The 16,098-nt window shown below is 35.4% G+C and overlaps 1 protein-coding gene across 1 annotated transcript; it reads left to right on the top strand.

Annotated features, from left to right (window-relative positions):
- The first annotated feature begins 2,523 nt into the window (after nt 1–2,523).
- On the top strand, nt 2,524–5,238 carry LOC131857487 (LRR receptor-like serine/threonine-protein kinase GSO1). The gene has a single exon (XM_059210138.1). It carries the CDS (start codon nt 2,524–2,526, stop codon nt 5,236–5,238), a length of 2,715 nt encoding a protein of 904 aa, XP_059066121.1.
- Nucleotides 5,239–16,098: the final 10,860 nt, after the last annotated feature.

Here is a 16,098-nt window from a genome sequence, read left to right as displayed (position 1 = left end):
CATGTCATATCTATAACACTATTCACTGTCAATTCAAAAAATTAATAGGTTGACAATTTAACCTCAAAATATAAAGCATTACAAAAATAATTAATAAAACTTGAATAATAAATAATTTTTGAAAATGGCCATTTCTAAAATCAATCAATAAAAAATACACAATAAAGTCAATATATATGACATATACAATGATAATCATGTCATTCAAGACATTCATACAATTCAGATTTGATTCAATGAATTAAATGTTTTAAGATGTATCATTTTTTTAAAAGAGAAAATTTTGAATTTTATCTTGACAGCTTTCTAATAAAAACTAATAGAATGAGGCATAAATAATATTTTTACAATAATTTAAAATGAAAAAGTAAATATAACTATAAGAATTTTTTTCAAAATTTTTAATTCTATGTGACGATTAGTTAAAGTGATGAAAGAAACTGAATACAATGAATGCATAAGTATTCTACCTTAGAATGAACTAATAATATCAATAGAATATTGTCATGAGTTATTGAACATTAAATATTAAATTATAAAGCATAAATATGTAGAAGACAAAAGTAATTAACTCTATAATTATAGCATATATCTTCTTTGTGAATATTTTTTAAAAGGTTTTGTCTTTAATTTGAAAAATGAATATCTCTATCATTAGAATAATTTTTTGTATGGAACAAACTGAGAAGAAATACAATAAAATGAAAGGCAGCCTTAAGAAAAAATAATGGAACTAAACCTAAACAGCTGAACCAATCAGCTCAATAACAAAGTACATATCTACTAAACAAAACAAGAACAAGCTGTAGTAACAGTTGGAACATTACAGGCTGAAAAAACAATGAGCTGCCCAAACATACAATGCAGATTTACAACTCTGTGGATAATACATCAAGCTTGAACTACGAAAAATTTGTGCAACTGTTTGGTACACTTGATATCTCCTTGCTGAAGCTGCAAAAATTGATACTTAATCTGATCCAACTGAAATTGATACTTAATCTGATCCAACTGTCTTCTAATATGAATACAAACCTTGTCACCATTCTTCTAAATTCTAGTTTTGATATTTGATAGGTTGAAAATATTTAAAAGTACCTTGAACAATATAAGTCTCGTAAGTTGGCACCTAAAAATATGTGTAAAAAAACAAACACAATAAGTAAAGGGCTTTAGAACGATTTGTGTATATTAAATTTAATGATTTAATTGCAAATTTGGTTTAGAAAAGTCATATTTGATAAACAAAAAATTTAAATTCAAGACGGTAGACTTCGCCCGTGCGCATCACATCGTTTACTTCTTGTCGTCTGTTTTGGGTGATAAATCATCTTCCACCCACTTTCCAACCTCGTTTTCCATTCAAACCCAACAATGCCAATTTCAATTTTACGCATATAATCTCATTACCATATGCCTCCTCCTATCCTGCTCAAACCTTGGATACGAATTCGGTTCAACTTCAGGTAAGTTACATTTTAATATTTTTTGTTATTTGGTTGATTTTTTGAATGTGTTTTTAATTTTTTGAAACCCCTCTTATCTACAATTCGACACAGAACATTAACAAAAATGCACACATGCAGAGACTCTCCGCATTCAATTAAACACAAGGAATGCTACAAGAAATCAAATTACATTCTTTTGAAATCTTCAAATTTTGATGCCTTCCAGGCTGAAGGCCCAACTCCCCTCTCCTTCTACATATCCATTTCTTAAGCCTTTTAACCAATCCATTTATACATATCCTCCTACCCCTGCAATTTATGAAACATTTTGGCAAACAGTCTGCGTGCCGATTTATGCTTCCACGTCAACACGGACAGTCGCAACTACATCTGACAAAATTCTTTATCAATTGATATATGTTCATGCCCTGTTTACCAGATGCTCCTGCATCAGTTTTACCAATTCTGAGTATGTTAGTCCATGTGGTTGCAATGAATCAATCAAACTTTGAAAAGAAATAGAATTTTCTATTTTGTTGAATTTTTCAAAGCTTTAATCAAATCTATGTTAATCCATGTCATTGCAGGTGAAACAACTGAAATTTTAAGATGGAGAGATACTTGGGGGACTTATGTTTTTTTGTTACGTTGACATGGTGTTGGGTGACGATCAGCTGCAATGTTGTGTGCTTAAGGGAGGAAAGAGATGCCCTCGTTGCTTTCTCCTTCACTTAGGTTTAGTTCATGGATTGGGCTTAATTGTTGTGAGTGGCGTGGGGTTGAATGCAGCCGAGAGACATCCCATGTCATCAAAATTCATCTTTCTCAATTTTCAGTAAATTCGATAAATCTCGATAAATATTCTCCGACAATTGACACTGAAAATTCGATAAATCTCGATAAAAAATATCCGACAACTGGCATACTTTCTCCAGCACTGTTAAAATTGAAGTATCTGGAGCATTTGGATTTGAGCGCCAATTTCTTGAGTGGCATTATACCGGCAGGTAAAAACACTTCTAATTAGCATCATTTTTTCGTTTTTGAACTAATGATTTCTCATTATTCTAATGAAATGTGTTTTCTTGGTCTTCGACATTCGGAGCTTTCTAGTCTACACCAACTGAAGCATCTCGATCTCAGCTTCAATTATTTTGAAGGCCAGATTTCAAAGCATATATCCTCCCTTCACAACTTGACTTATCTCGACTTGTCTTGTGCTGGTGCTGATCTGGATGGTAGTATTCTGTGGCGTCTGGGAAATCTTTCCCAACTGCAAGTTATAGATCTTGCTACAAAGATTTACCTCGAGGACGAGATTTCATATAGCTGGTATGATTGTGGACCTGTCTATAGTCCCAGTTTGAAGTGGACAGAGAATGTGCGAGGGTTAAAGCATTTGTCACTTCAAGGGGTCGAACTGAACATGACGGGGAAGCAATTAGAAGCACCACTTTCTAGGCTCCATAGCCTTCACCACCTCAACCTCAAAGACTGTTCTCTGTCGGGGCACATCCCCAATGCTTTACGAAACCTCACCTCGCTCTCCCATCTCCATCTTGGCTGGAACGAGTTTACTTCCAGGTTGCCCACATGGCTGGGAAATATGACTGGTTTAGTATCCATTCACTTTGACCTCTGTGACCTGACGGGGCCATTCCCTTCAAGTCTTTCCCGTTTGCCTCATCTGAAAGAGATTAAGTTGGTCGACAACAAAATAACTGGAAATATAAGACAAATATTGACATGTGAAGCGTGGCCCCAGCTTACCAGATTTACTCTATCTTTCTCTAATGTTACAGGAAGTTTGCCACCTTGCATTGGAAATCTGTCTGCCCTTCAATGCCTTGCTCTTGAAGCCAACTCATTGAATGGACAAATTCCAGCTTCAGTTGGATTGCTTTCAGCCTTGGTTTATCTCAGACTCTCTTATAATCTGCTGATCGGCAATGTGCCTTCTGAGTTGGGTGGGATTTCCTCTTTGGAAGTGCTTTATGTAGACCACAATCAGCTTAACGGTAGCATTCCCAATTCTCTTGGATATCTTAGCCGACTTTCTAGCATTGATCTCGCTAACAACAATTTAGAAGGCTCGATTTCTCTTCATTTCTTTGAAAATGCTACCAGGCTTGTTGACCTCAAGCTCTCCGAAAATAAATTGACTGTTCATATTGAGCCCGAATGGATACCTCCAATGCAGTTTAAAAATTTGCAATTGAGTTCTTGTGATATTGGGGGTCTCATTCCGGCATTCCTGTCAACACAATTTAGGCTGCAAATTTTGGATCTCGGCAACAACAGTCTTTTTGGAAACATTCCAGCTTGGCTTGGGGACCTTCCAAATTTGGCAGTTATTTTCCTGTCCCATAATAACTTGCAAGGTGAACTCCCTTCCAGCTTTGATATAAGTTACCATGAGGAGATATATTTGGATCATAATATGTTGACTGGTTCTCTTCCGATTCCTTCTGTGCCTGCATCAGATTTGGAATTGTTGGACTTGTCCCAGAATAGATTCACCGGCTTTATCCCAGTGGAGATTGGTTCGCTTCTTCCTAACATTGAGTTCTTCTTATACTCTGAAAATGATTTAAGAGGTGATATTCCTACTTCCATCGGTTTTCTGCAAAAGCTACGGGATTTGGATCTATCAGGTAACAACTTTGAAGGTAAAATACCATCAAGCCTCACCAACTGCACAGCTTTGAAAAAACTAAATCTGGCAAACAATAAATTAAGTGGGGAGATTCCATCTAAGATAGGAAGGCTACGCCAACTCGAAAAGCTTCATCTCAGTGACAACATGCTTAAGGGGAACTTGCCATCTGATGTCCAAAACTGTTGGAAATTGCAGACTTTGGATGTGGCAAATAACTCCTTGTCTGGGAACATACCTCTTTGGTTAGGACAGCTTTCTGACTTGATGATACTTGTTTTAAGGTCAAACAAATTCCACGGGTGGATACCACATGCATTAGGCAATCTTTCAACTCTCCATGTCTTAGATATCTCCCACAATAATTTGACTGGTGCTATCCCACCAGAGTTGGGGAAGTTGACAGGTATGATGGATGGAGAAGCGGGAGGATCAGCAGTCTTAAATGGTCGTCGGTCCTCTCGTGGTCGTTCATATTATTTTAAGGAAGAGATCATTTTGACTAACAAAAGATTGAACCTAGTCTATGGGTATCCTGTAATCTTACTTATAACATCCATTGATCTTTCTTCAAATCAGCTTTCAGGTGACATCCCTTCAGAAATTGGCAACCTTAAGCATTTACATGTCCTGAATTTGTCAGGTAATAGTCTTACAGGAGAGATTCCAGTAAGTTTTGGCTTGTTAGAGCAGTTAGAATCATTGGATCTTTCTAATAATAAATTGCGTGGAAGAATCCCAGGTCAGATGGTACCACTTTCCTTTTTGAGTTGCTTCATTGTGTCCAACAACATGCTCTGTGGAACAATCCCATCAGGGTCTCAGTTCTCCACATTTAATTCTACTTACTTTTCAGGAAACCCTGGTCTGTGTGGGTTTCCAGTTGACAAGAGATCATGCAGTTGTGATGACAACTCATCTGCAGGTATGCCACCGGTTTCCGAAGATGAAGAGGAGGAAGAGGAAGAAGAAATCCCATGGTATTGGTATGTAAGTTGGATGGCAAGCTTTGCTGTTGGATTCTGGGGAGAGTTTGGAGTCCTTTGCCTGAAAAAGAAATGGCGAGTAATATACATTAGAGTCCTAGATGGATATGCCGTAGGTCTTCTGAATATATTGTCACTCAGAAAATAATAAATAGTAGTGTAGAGAGGCATTGCCTTCATATGGTCATAGATAGATATGTCATGGGTAATTTAGATAGATTGTTTGTATGAAATAAGGGTATTATAGATAGATTATGTGTAAGAAAATAATGCATAATATCATAGTGTAAAGAGACAGAGTCTTTTATATGAGTATGGAAAAGGAAAAAAATAGTGGTGTAAGGAGGCATTGCCTTCATATAGTCATAGATGGATATGTCATGAGTACTATATAATATATAGTCATAGATAGTTGTCTGGAAGAAAATAATATATAATATTTCCTATTTAAATAGGTAACGTCTGTCATATGGGTATGGAAAGAAAATAATTTTAAATATATTAATATATATTTTTTGGTTGATAATCTATTTTATATTATTGCTTCTCTAAGTGATATTATAAGAATCACTTAGAGCTTTTTTTTGTCTTATTAATTATTTCAGTTAGTTGTGATGTCTTATACATATTTTTCATTTTTATTACAAATAAAATTATTCGAACTTTTATTAGGATTAAATTATTAACTCTAATATTTAATGAGGATTTTTATAATATTTTTCTTATTATTAATTTTTTAATTGATATTAACAAAAATTTAGATCTATATTCTCATCATGATATATTTACTTTTATCTATTTATTGAAATTGAGTTACTATTATTTTAGAACAAGCACATCAATAGGTTTAGTCTAATGTGATTTGACCAAACCCCTTTGATTGTTGGTGTAATTATTTATTTATTGCACCTTATACTGAGCTTACTTAGGTAATTAATATTGTTTCACTTATATAAATTAGGAAATAGTTGAGCACATGTGTCATCTTCGTGACTTATTGGAGAACATGCCACCTATACCTCAATCAACCCCTTGATTAACGATATTCAGGTGTCACCTCTCCCTCATCAAGTTGATTTATTTTGACACCACTACTACATGTAGAGTCAAGTCTCTAAATCACTAAGGCTTTCTAAGACACTTGTAATATTAGATCATGCATCCCAATGCCTTTATATACATATATGCATATGTATATGGATGTGTGTGTGTGTGTGTGTGTGTGTGTGTGTGTGTGTGTGTGTGTGTGTTTGGTCATTTCAATCATTTTATCATCTATATATATAGATATTACAATACTATCATTTTTTTCCTTTGAAGACCATTAAATTTATGTTGTCATAATTTTACTTTGATTTTAGGGAAATTTAATTTTGTCAATTATTATTTAGTATTAAATCTAATATATATAATAACCATTTCAAATTTCAAACACTACCCCCACACTCTATATAGTTTTCTAAGGGAGATTTAATCAAACCCCTTATTACCATTGTGTGTTACCTGATGTCATGTGTGTTTTGTATCTATTTGGTTGAAGGTGGATCGATCAAATGCACCTTTAGTAAAATCTAAGTAATTATGGGTGTATTTATTTTTAATATTTTTAATTTTCCCCAAAAATGGAACACTCTTATATGCTCTAACTCAAAAACATCACAAATAACTACAAAAAATGTTGATTCCTCATACCTTGGTGCATAATGTCAAGTACAATATCAAACCTAGGTTGCTCATACCACCACAACATAATTCTCCTCTATTATTTATACATCCTTTTCACACATCCTTAATCCTATAGTCCTCTTATCCATTTCAAGAGAACACATGTGTTCTTAGAAATTGCATGTCCTATCAAGGGGGCGTACCACTATCTTCTCATCATCCTTCCTCATCCTATTAGTGATTGGGGTATCATGCTACTAGTCCTTATCCCTTTTTACCCATTATATTTTAGTCTTCTTTGATATGACATCATTTCTTGATGCTACATCAAAGAGGGACAAAATGTAGACACCTAAATGTGTCCATACTTGACCACACTTGACCTTATCCCATTCTAGCCAATTAAATAAATATTAATTATTTATTAATTAATCCTTTATATTTACCCCTCATCCTTAATTATATAGATATTTATTTATTTAATTAAGTTTAAACTGCATCTTTATCCTTCGCCATTAATTAAATAAATTTATAGTGATTTAATTATGTCTAATCTCATCCCACTAAATCAATTAGCCTTTCAAGCTCACACATGTGCAAGCAAGAGGACACTAGGGACACTTTTCACATGATGCCAAGTTTAGATCTTGATCTATGTAGATGGATTCAAGGGATAGGATTGAGTGGGCAAGGATTAAGGCTGATATTTGCAAGGATTCAAGGGATGGGTAGATAGAGAGGGAGAGGAATGAGGGGGAGGAAGAGAGGGATGGGAAGAAGGGGAGGGAGGGAGATGGTGTGTGTGTGTGTGTGTGTGTGTGTGTGTGAGAGAGAGAGAGAGAGAGAGAGAGAGGAGGGACATGGAGATATAAAGGGAAAGGAAGGGAGGGGTAGGAAGAGAGAGAGAGGACTAAGGGGAAGGAGGGAGATTGTGTGTGTGTGTGTATGAGAGAGACACACACACATAGAGAGAGAGAGAGAGAGAGAGAGAGAGAGAGAGAGAGAGAGAGAGAGAGAGAGAGAGAGAGAGAAGATGTGTGTAAGAGAGTGAGAGGGGGAGAGAGAGAGAAAGAATGGGTAGACAGAGAGGGAGAAGGATAGGAGGGAGGGAGAAGATGTGTGTGTGTGTGTGTGTGTGTGTGTGAGTCAGTGAGTGAGAGAGAGAGAGAGAGAGAGAGAGAGAGAGAGAGAGAGAGAGAGAGAGAGAGAGAGAGAGAGAGAGGGAGGGGTAGGAAGAGAGAGAGAGGACTAAGGGGAAGGAGGGAGATTGTGTGTGTGTGTGTATGAGAGAGACACAGAGAGAGAGAGAGAGAGAGAGAGAGGGGAGAGAGAGAGAGAGAGAGGGAGGGAGAAGATGTGTGTAAGAGAGTGAGAGGGGGAGAGAGAGAAAAAGAATGGGTAGACAGAGAGGGAGAAGGATAGGAGGGAGGGAGAAGATGTGTGTGTGTGTGTGTGTGTGTGAGTCAGTGAGTGAGAGAGAGAGAGAGAGAGAGAGAGAGAGAGAGAGAGAGAGAGAGTTAGATTTAGAATGGGAAAATAGAGATGGAGACAAAGAAGGGAAGGGAGGAAGAAGATATGTGTGTGTGTGTGTGTGTGTGTGTGTGTGTGATAGAGAGAGATATGGGGGTAAGGAGGGATGGGGAGATATAGAGGAAGAGGAAGAAGAGGAGGGAGGGAGAAGATGTGTGTGTCTATGTATGAGAGAGAGAGAGAGAGAGAGAGAGAGAGATAAAGAGGGGTGAGGAGAGATGGGGAGATAGAAAGGAAGATGAAGTGAGGGATAGGTGTTGGCATTATAACAGACAAAGGGGGATTGTTGGCATTTCAATAAGGATATTGAGAAGGTTGTTGATGATTATGGATATAACTGATTAAGGATGTTTACTATCTTAATATTATTATTTTTTCATTGATGTCAAGTAATTGATTTTCTAATTCAGTATAATGTTGGCATATCTTAAGAAGTATGATTTGATGAGTATAAAGATGTTGATAAAAGATATAGAAACAATGTGATGAATAAGGGGAGGAATAAGTTATTCAATGGGCAACTATTATCGAGTTAGACAATGATGAGATCATGATGTTTAGATTGTTTTGATATCATACATATGTTACTGATTGTAAGGTTAATACTATACTATGTTACCGAGCAAAGAACCTAGTTGGTAAACCCTAAGGAACCTAGTCGATAAACCCTAAGGTTATTGCTATCGGTTAATGAAGGTGGAATGTCTACTGAGTGAAGTCTAGTATTTACCGAGTTGCAACCGAGTAATAACAGAATGCATTAAATGAATATAAGCATTGTTTAATGAAGGAAGCTGATGAGCTGGAATTGATTAAATGATTGGTATGTCATGAATGAAGTTTGTTAAAGAATCTATGGCAAAGGAAAATCGGCAGGAAGATCTACAACTCAGATTGAACTGCAATACCCTAGCACAAGTTCCAAGAAATGTATGCAAGTTCCAAAGCGGGGTAAAACATTTTTAGATCAAAGGATTCATTGAACCTGGTCAAGTTTGAAGATCTGATGGCTATGATTGATCATGGGAAATGTGATCAAGGAGATTGAGTGGTTGAAAAATTGTTTATAAATAAGGAACTATTGATAAACAATGAATGCAGGCAAGCGTATGCATAGGGATGTTACATAATGATTACCGAGCATAGAAGCTTGAAGACTTGTTTGAATAACAGAGTATAGAGCCCAGGAGATGGACAACATAAGTCCTATATTGTATTGAACAAATAAGAATTTTCTTTAGCATTTTTTGATGTGAAGTTGTAGATAGATTTTTATTACTGTTATTTTGTGAAGTGATAGAAAATATCTTAACCGAGTGGACTTAACAGTCTTATTTGTAAAACCCTCTAGCAAGGTGACATTTTGATTGAGTGTTTGAAATCCTTTAACAAGGTCACTTCTAACAAGGTGAAGATCCTAACAGATCTAAGGGAAATCCCTTAACTGGGTCACATCTAGCAATGTGTTTGTAATCTTTAATAGGATTTGCTTTTAACCGAGCATACTCTAGAAGAGTATATTTCTTAGTGGGTCCAAAATCCCACAGTGGTTTTTCCCTATTTGGGTTTCCACATTAAATCTGGTGTTATGAGTGTTATGATGTTTATATGCTTTTAAGTTTGTATGTTTAGCTGTTGTGGTTATGTTACTAAAGTATATGTTACCGAGGTTGAATCTGTTGTTTTTATGGAAGATTAAGTTTGTATGATTCACCCCCCCTCTCATCTTGTTAACTTGGCATCTGTACTTAACATTAAGTATCAGAACTATCAATTAGTATCAGAGCTTTGGACTCTGGAAGAAAAAGTTTGAAGGTACTTGAGTAAAAGATCCAAAGATGTATAAGAGGGATGCACCAAAGCTAAACAAGTCAAGTTTCTCTACATGGCAGAAAAGGGTGAAGCTACACCTATCAAGAGTTGGAGAATATGTTGTATATTATCTGGAGAATGATTTCATTACATTGAGCACCTATCCATTGACAATGGAAGAGATAAAAGCACAGCAAGAACATATCCAAGCAATGATTGAAATAAAATCTACATTGACTGACTCAGAGTTTAATGATCTAGAAGGCTGCAATGATGCAAAGGCAATGTGGGACAAGCTCATATCTGTGCATGGTGGTGATGAACATGTTCAAAAAGCAAAAGTGGACAGTCTAATAGGAAAACTTGAATCCATGAGAATGAATGAAGGTGAGAACATAACCCACTATAGTACAAGACTAAAGGAGATTGTCAATCAAATCAAAGGAGCAAGTGGAACTATTGAAGAAAAGGATATAACAAGTAAGTTGTTAAGAACCCTTCTAATAGCTTATGCAATTTGAGTCTCTGCAATCAATGAATTAAGGTCTGTACCCAATATGCCAGTTTCTTTAGATGCTACTACTTGTAAGCTACATGCATTTGAGTTAAGTAACTTTGATAATAGTGGGTCATTGGTAAATAAAGTTGAATCTGCATTCAGTTCTTTTCATCTTGGTAAATCTAATGATTACAATGATAGAATGAGTAAGTATTCTGAAGGAGATCACAGTGGAGCAAGTGAAAGATTTCATAAAAACATGGAAGAAGTACACAAACTATATGAGGAAATCAGAAAGCAAGAAGAGTTTGAAGCACTATTAGCCAGAAGGTTACCGAGAGGCAAAGGTAAGTATAAAGGAAAACTACCTTTGAAATGTTTAAATTGTGATAAGATAGGACATATGGCTTCTAATTGTCTTGACAAAGATTCTACTGAAAAGAGAGATTACCAAGAAAATAGACAGAAAGATAATCATTACAAAGGATACCGAGACTTCAAAAGAAGAGATAGAAAGTCATGCCTAATAGCTGATGAGGAATCCAATAATGATAAATCAGATGAAACTAATACAAGGGAAGCAGTTTATGTGGCTATCAAAGATGGATCAGATGAAGAAAGGTGTGAAGAAAAATCCCTAATATCTCAGAAAAATACTAATGATTCTTGGATCATAGATAATGGATGCTCACATCACATGACAGGTGATAAACACAAGTTTGTTATGTTAGAAGATTATGATGGAGGCTATGTAAGATTTGGTAATGATGCACCATGTCTAGTAAAAGGTAAAGGATCCATAACACTTCTTGACAATGCTAAATGTAATGATGTTTATTGGGTTGAAGGATTGAAATACAATTTGTTGAGTGTAGCACAACTAAACAACACAGGTTACTGAATAGAATTTCAGAAAGGAATTGTCAAAGTTCATCACAAGAATGGAAAGTTAGCTGCTACCGGGACACAAACAAAAGGTAATACATTTCATCTTGACTCAACTCGAAATAAGTGTCTATATGCAAAGATAGATGATACCTGGTTATGGCATAAAAGGTTTTGTCATGTAAATTTTGATAATATGATCAAGATAAGTAAGAAGCACCAAGTAAGAGGTCTACCGAGTCTTGAAAAACCTAAGAATGCTATGTGTCGAGGATGCCAGATGGGTAAGATGACAAGATCAAGCTTTACAAGTAAGTCCTACACTTCTAAGGGAATTTTAGATTTTGTGCACACTGATCTTTGTGGTCCTATGAAAGTTCAAAGTTATTATGGTGACAAATATTTCATATTATTTGTGGATGATTATTCAAGGATGATGTCAGTTATGTTTTTAAAGGAAAAATCAGAAGCTTTTCAAATATTTAAATGGTACAAGGCAAGAGTTCAAAATGAAATGTCTTATAGATCAGATAGAGGAGGAGAGTTCACATTTGATGAGTTCAACTTATTTTGCAATGATCATGGTATAAAAAGACAAGTCTCTACACCGAGAACTCCACAATAAAATGGAATAGCTGAGAGAAGAAACAGATCTATTGTGGATTGTGCCAGAACCTTGATGATTGAAAAGAAAGTGCCACAAACATTTTGGAGAGAAGCAATAAGCACAACAGTTTACACCCTTAACCGAGTACAACTGAAGAAAGGAACTTTGAAGACACCATATGAAATTTGGTATGATAAGAAACCTAATGTAAGTTATTTCAAAATCTTTGGAAGTAGATGCTATGTACACAAAGATGATAGAAATGGCAAGTTTGATCAGAAAAGTGAAGAAGGAACATTTCTTGGTTATTCTTCTAGAAGTAAAGCATTTAAATGTCTGATCAAATCATCTAACAAAATAGTAGAAAGTGCAAATGTGAAAATTGATGAATTTGTAGAAAGAAATGATGAAGGAAATTCCAAGGAACCAGAAGATTATGATGAATTTGTCTATGTTCAACTGACAAGTCCTACCAAGAAAACTATAGAAGGAAATGAAGAGAATATTCAGTTACCGAGTGATGAAGAAGATCATACAGAGCCTACCGAGCCTGTATTAGCCAAGTATGTCAGAAGACATCATGCATCAAGTCAGATTATAGGAGATAAGGATGATCCAATGATGACAAGGAACAAACTGAGACAGAACACATGTCTGATATCTGAATTTGAACTGAGGATAGTGAAAGAGGCATTTAACAGTGAAGATTGGATAAATGCTATGACAGAAGAGATTGATCAAATCAAGAAGAATGACACATGGACACTAGCCCCAAGACCGAAGGACAAAAATGTAATCGGTACAAAGTGGATTTTCAGAAACAAGCTGAATGAAAAAGGTGAGGTCATTCAAAATAAAGAAAGACTAGTTTGCAAAGGTTATGCTCAAGAAGAAGGAATTGATTATGGTGAAACGTTTGTACCTATGGCTAGACTTGAAGGAGTAAGAACATTGTTGACATATGTTTCTTACAAGAATTTTAAGGTATATCAAATGGATGTCAAATCTGCATTTCTGAATGGTATATTAGAAGAAGAAGTTTTTATTGAACAACCTGAAGGATTTGTTGAAGACAAGAATAAAGATCAGGTATGTAAATTGAACAAAGCCTTATATGGTCTGAAACAAGCACCTAGAGCATGGTATGAAAGATTGCACTCTTATTTAATCAAGATTGGTTTTATAAGAACAAGTGAAAACAACAATATGTACATGAAGAATGATGAAAATGGAATACTGATCTCAGCCATATTTGTTGATGATATTATATTTTGTGGAAATGACTCTTTATGCAATAACTTTGGAAATGAAATGAGCAAAGAATTTGAGATGTCATTAATCAGTGAGATAAAGTATTTTATAGGTTTACAGATACTGCAAATAAAAAATGAGATTTTCATTACTCAATCCAAGTACATAAAGGAAATCTTGAAGAAATTTGGAATGGAGGATTCAAAACCAGTAAGTACTCCTATTACTACCAACTGTAAATTATCAAAGAATGATGAATCTGCATCTGTTGATGAGACAGTTTACCGATCCATGATTGGAAAGCTACAATATGTTGTTCACAACAGACCAGACATAACACATGTAGTAGGTATAGTTGCAAGATTCTCTGTAGATCCCAAGGAAACACACATGATAGCAATCAAGAGAATTTTCAGATACTTGAAAGGCGCTGAGGATTATGGCTTAGTATATCAGAAAGGAAATGACTTTGATTTAAAATTTTATACTAATGCTGATTGGGCAGGCAACATTGATGACAGGAAAAGTACAAGTGGAGGAGCTTTCTTTTTAGGAGAAAGACTAGTGAGTTGGCCTAGCAAGAAACAAGGATTTGTTTCATAGTCAACAATAGAAGCTGAATACGTTGCTGCAACATTGAATTGTACCAACATAGCATGGATCAAACAACTGTTGGAAGGTATAAATGAGAAAGTTACCGAGCCAGTAACTATATTCTATGACAATACTAGTGCCATTAACATTTCAAAGAATCTTGTTATGCACTCTAAGACAAAGCACATCTCTATCAAATATCATTATCTTAGAGAAGAAGCTCAAGAGAAGGAAGTGGTGTTGGAGTATGTTAGCACAAAGGAACAAATAGCAGATATCTTCACCAAGCCACTACCAAGGGACACTTTTGAGTATCTCAGAAGTAAGTTAGGGGTCCTACCCCTATCTTCTACTCACTGACTGAGTTCGGTGAAAGAATCAATTCGATGACTCTACAGAATATCTTTTAGGAGTTGATGCTAATTTACACACTTTAGGATGTTTTCTAAAGGTGTACAGGAAACATAAACAGGGAACAGGAATTGAAGACAAAATGCTTTGACCGAGACTAAGTTGACACATAATAGCAGGAAATCACTTCATACAGGAACAAATTATGTTTTAGTTATTTACTTTTTGGCATTGTTGTCAAAGGGCGAGAAGACTGGAGAAGACTAATGTATGGGGGAGAAGACTGATGATAGGGGGAGAGCATTTCAGCATGAATCTCACTACAATCCGAATCAATTAGGTCAAATCAATTGGTTTTGCCATCAATGCCAAAGGGGGAGATTGTTGGCATTTCAATAAGGATATTGAGAAGGTTGTTGATGATTATGGATATAACTAATTAAGGATGTTTACTGTCTTAATATTATTATTTTGTCATTGATGTCAAGTAATTGATATTTTAATTTAGTATGATGTTGCCATATCTTAAGAAGTATGATTTGATGAGTATAAAGATGTCGGTAAAAGATACAGAAAGAATGTGATGAATAAGGGGAGGAATAAGTATTCAATGGGAAACTATTACCAAGTTAGACAATGATGAGATCATGATGTTTAGATTGTTTTGATATCATACATATGTTATTGATTGTAAGGTTAATACTATACTATGTTACCGAGCAAAGAACCTCGTCGGTAAACCCTAAGGTTATCGCTATCAGTTAATGAAGGCGGAATGTCTACTGAGTGAAGTCTAGTATTTACCGAGTTGCAACCGAGTAATAACAGAATGCATTAAATGAATATAAGCATTATTTAATGAAGGAAGCTGATGAGCTGGAATTGATTAAATGATTGGTATGTCGTGAATGAAGTTTGTTAAAGAATCTATGGCAAAGGAAAATCGACAGGAAGATCTACAGCTCAGATTGAACCACAATACACTAGCACAAGTTCCAAGAAATGTATGCAAGTTCCAAGGTGGGGTAAAACATTTTCAGATTGAAGGATTCATTGAACCTAGTCAATTTTGAAGATCTGATGGCTATGATTGATCATGGGATGTGATCAGGGAGATTAAGCGGTTGGCAAATTGTTTATAAATAAGGAACTGTTGATAAACAATGAATGCGAGAAAGTGTATGCATAGGGATGCTACATAATGATTACCGAGCACAGAAGCTTGAAGACCTGTTTGAATAATAGAGTATAGAGCCCAGCAGATGGACAAGATAAGTCCTATATTGTATTGAGTAAATAAGAATCTGCTTTAGAATTTTTAGATGTGAAGTTGCAAATAGATTTTTATTACTGTTATTTTGTTAAGTGACAAAAAATCTCTTAACCAAGTGGACTTAATAGTCTTAAATGTAAAACCCTCTAGCAAGGTGACATTCTGATTGAGTGTTTGAAATCCTTTAACAAGGTCACTTCTAACAAGGTGAAGATCCTAATAGATCTGAGGGAAATCCCTTAACCGGGTCACATCTAGAAATGTGTTTGTAATCTTTAATAGGATTTGCTTTTAACCGAGCATACTCTAGAAGAGTATAATTCTTAGTGGGTCCAAAATTCCATAGTGGTTTTTCCCTATTTGGGTTTCCACATTAAATCTGGTGTTATGAGTGTTATGATGTTTATATGCTTTTAAGTTTGCATGTTTAGCAGTTTTGGTTAGGTTACTAAAGTATATGTTATCGAGGTTGAATCTGTTGTTTTTATGGAAGATTAAGTTTGTATGATTCACCCCCCCCCCCCTCTCATCTTGTTAACTT

Source organism: Cryptomeria japonica, chromosome 8, assembly GCF_030272615.1.
Source record: "Cryptomeria japonica chromosome 8, Sugi_1.0, whole genome shotgun sequence".
In the NCBI taxonomy this organism is placed as follows: domain Eukaryota; kingdom Viridiplantae; phylum Streptophyta; class Pinopsida; order Cupressales; family Cupressaceae; genus Cryptomeria; species Cryptomeria japonica.
The sequence above is the reverse complement of the archived record's forward strand: the minus strand, read 5'-3'. Positions and strand labels throughout refer to the sequence as shown.